Source organism: Elephantulus edwardii, unplaced genomic scaffold, assembly GCF_000299155.1.
Source record: "Elephantulus edwardii isolate Elephantulus edwardi_28Jun2011 unplaced genomic scaffold, EleEdw1.0 scaffold00052, whole genome shotgun sequence".
NCBI lineage: Eukaryota > Metazoa > Chordata > Mammalia > Macroscelidea > Macroscelididae > Elephantulus > Elephantulus edwardii.
The window spans coordinates 10,758,013-10,760,262 of NW_006399802.1; the positions used below are offsets into that span (position 1 = coordinate 10,758,013).

General features: G+C 43.4%; 1 protein-coding gene across 1 annotated transcript; it reads left to right on the forward strand.

The window, feature by feature from the left end:
• Nucleotides 1-406: 406 nt before the first annotated feature.
• On the forward strand, nt 407-1,369 carry LOC102876309 (olfactory receptor 13C8-like). Its single transcript, XM_006886980.1, has one exon. It carries the CDS (start codon nt 407-409, stop codon nt 1,367-1,369), a length of 963 nt encoding a protein of 320 aa, XP_006887042.1.
• The last annotated feature ends 881 nt before the right edge of the window (nt 1,370-2,250 follow it).

Here is a 2,250-nt window from a genome sequence, read left to right on the forward strand (position 1 = left end):
AGGGTCAGATACATGACCATTATTATGAAGATAAAAGATACAGATCCAGAGACTCAGCCACAGAGAGCTGCCTTCAGACCTTGAGAAGTTCACGTTATTTTCATCTTTGTATGCGCTTATCTCCTTATAAGACTACACTACAATAAAGGCTACATTTTCAAATGTGTTTATTTAATGAAAATTACTCTCAATTCTTAACCCTGGGGAAGTCAAGTTGAAGATTCAGGCTCTAATGTTCTAAGAATATAGTAAGAAACATGCTAAAGTAATAGTATTCATCAAAATACAGATTCATTGTAAAATACAAAATGATGCTTTGAAAAAAGCTGCTGTTGTAGGCGTCTGTACTAACAAATTCTTTCTTTATTGCCCACAGAGTAGCTGTTGGAGAAAGAGCATATGTACTATGGAAAGAAGAAATAATTCCGTATTGACAGAGTTTGTCCTTGTGGGGCTCTCTGCCCACCCAAGGCTCCAGACAGTGCTGTTTGTACTCATTTTATGGACGTACGTGATGATCCTGCTGGGGAATGGCGTGCTTATCTCAGTAATCATCTATGACTCTCACTTGCACACCCCGATGTACTTCTTCCTCTGTAATCTTTCCTTCCTTGACATTTGTTACACAAGCTCCTCTGTTCCACTAATTCTTGACACTTTCCTGACAATAAGGAAAACCATTTCCTTCTCAGGATGCATGGTTCAAATGTTTCTCTCTTTTTCCATGGGGGCAACAGAGTGCGTGCTGCTAGGCATGATGGCACTTGACCGTTATGTGGCCATCTGCCACCCCCTCAGATACCCTGTCATCATGAGCAGGAGTGCCTATGTGCTCATGGCAGCTGGATCCTGGGTCACCGGACTGGTGGACTCAATGGTGCAGACATCTCTGGCAATTCAGTTACCATTCTGTGCTAATAATGTCATTAGTCATTTTGTCTGTGAAATTCTGGCTATCCTGAAACTTGCCTGTGCTGATATTTCAATCAATGTGATCAGCATGGCTGGGTCAAATCTGATTGTTCTAGTTATTCCATTGCTGTTAATTTCTGCCTCTTATATTTTTATTGTTTCTACCATTTTGAGGATCCCTTCCACTGAAGGAAAACATAAAGCGTTTTCTACCTGTTCAGCCCATCTGACAGTGGTGATTATATTTTATGGAACCATCTTCTTCATGTATGCAAAGCCCAAGTCTACAAACCCTGCTGATACAGATGACCAAGACATCTTTGAGGTCCTCATCTCCCTCTTCTACGGAGTTATGACTCCCATGCTCAATCCTCTCATTTACAGTCTAAGAAACAAAGATGTAAAGGCTGCCGTGATGAACATGCTGGGTAGAAAACCCTTCTCTGATGGAATATAAGCACTAATTTTCATTATGAGATTTGATATTCAGAGTTACTGCATGTAAAAATAAATTATTTGTCATTGAAAATAACATAACAAACATTTTGATTGCTGCAGACGTATTGCGATGGGAAAGTCTGCTGTTAGGGACCTCTCTAAAGTCATCAAGAGCAACGATGTGTCTCTGGAGACTAAGGTGCATCTGGTATAGGTCATGGTCATTGCAATCACTTGTTATGTGCCAGAGAGCTGGACAATGACCAGGGAGGATAGAAGGAGAACTGATGCTTTGGTGTTGGAGACCAGAGCTGAGGGTGTCATGGACTGCTAAGAAAACAAACAGATTCACCCTGGAGAGGGTTAAACCGGGCTGCACCTTGAAGGCAAGGATTCTGAGGCTTCGTCTGACATACTTTGGCCATGTTGTAAGGAGGGATTGTTCCCTGGAGAGGGACATCATGCTTGGGAGGGTGGAGGGCCGGCGCAGGAGGGGAAGGCCCTCTGGGAGATGGATTGATTCGGTGACTACGGCAATCGGGATGGGTGTGTCAGTGACAGTGAGATTGGCACAGAACAGAGCAGAGTTTAGAGCTGTTGTACATAGGGTCACTATGAGTCGTCGCAAGCGACTCGACGGCACATAACAACAACAACAACTAACATAGTTACTGTTAGGGAGCTTTGGTGGCCTAGTGGCAAGAAGCTGCCACTGCAATCCTAAAGGCATGCAGTTCAAATCCACCAGCTGCTCCACAGGAGGATAGGCAATCTCCTCTTCTGCATTAACTGACTCTAAAAACTCACTAGAGGGTCAGCTATGGGTCAGTTCCAAGTCTACAATGCCTAGGAACACAGCAAGATTGTTGCTGCTAGTGCTGACCGACTTAACTTTCAACA

Coding starts and splice junctions, on each gene's coding strand:
- LOC102876309 (XM_006886980.1), top strand. CDS start 407: ATGGAAAGAAGAAATAATTCCGTATTGACAGAGTTTGTCCTTGTGGGG.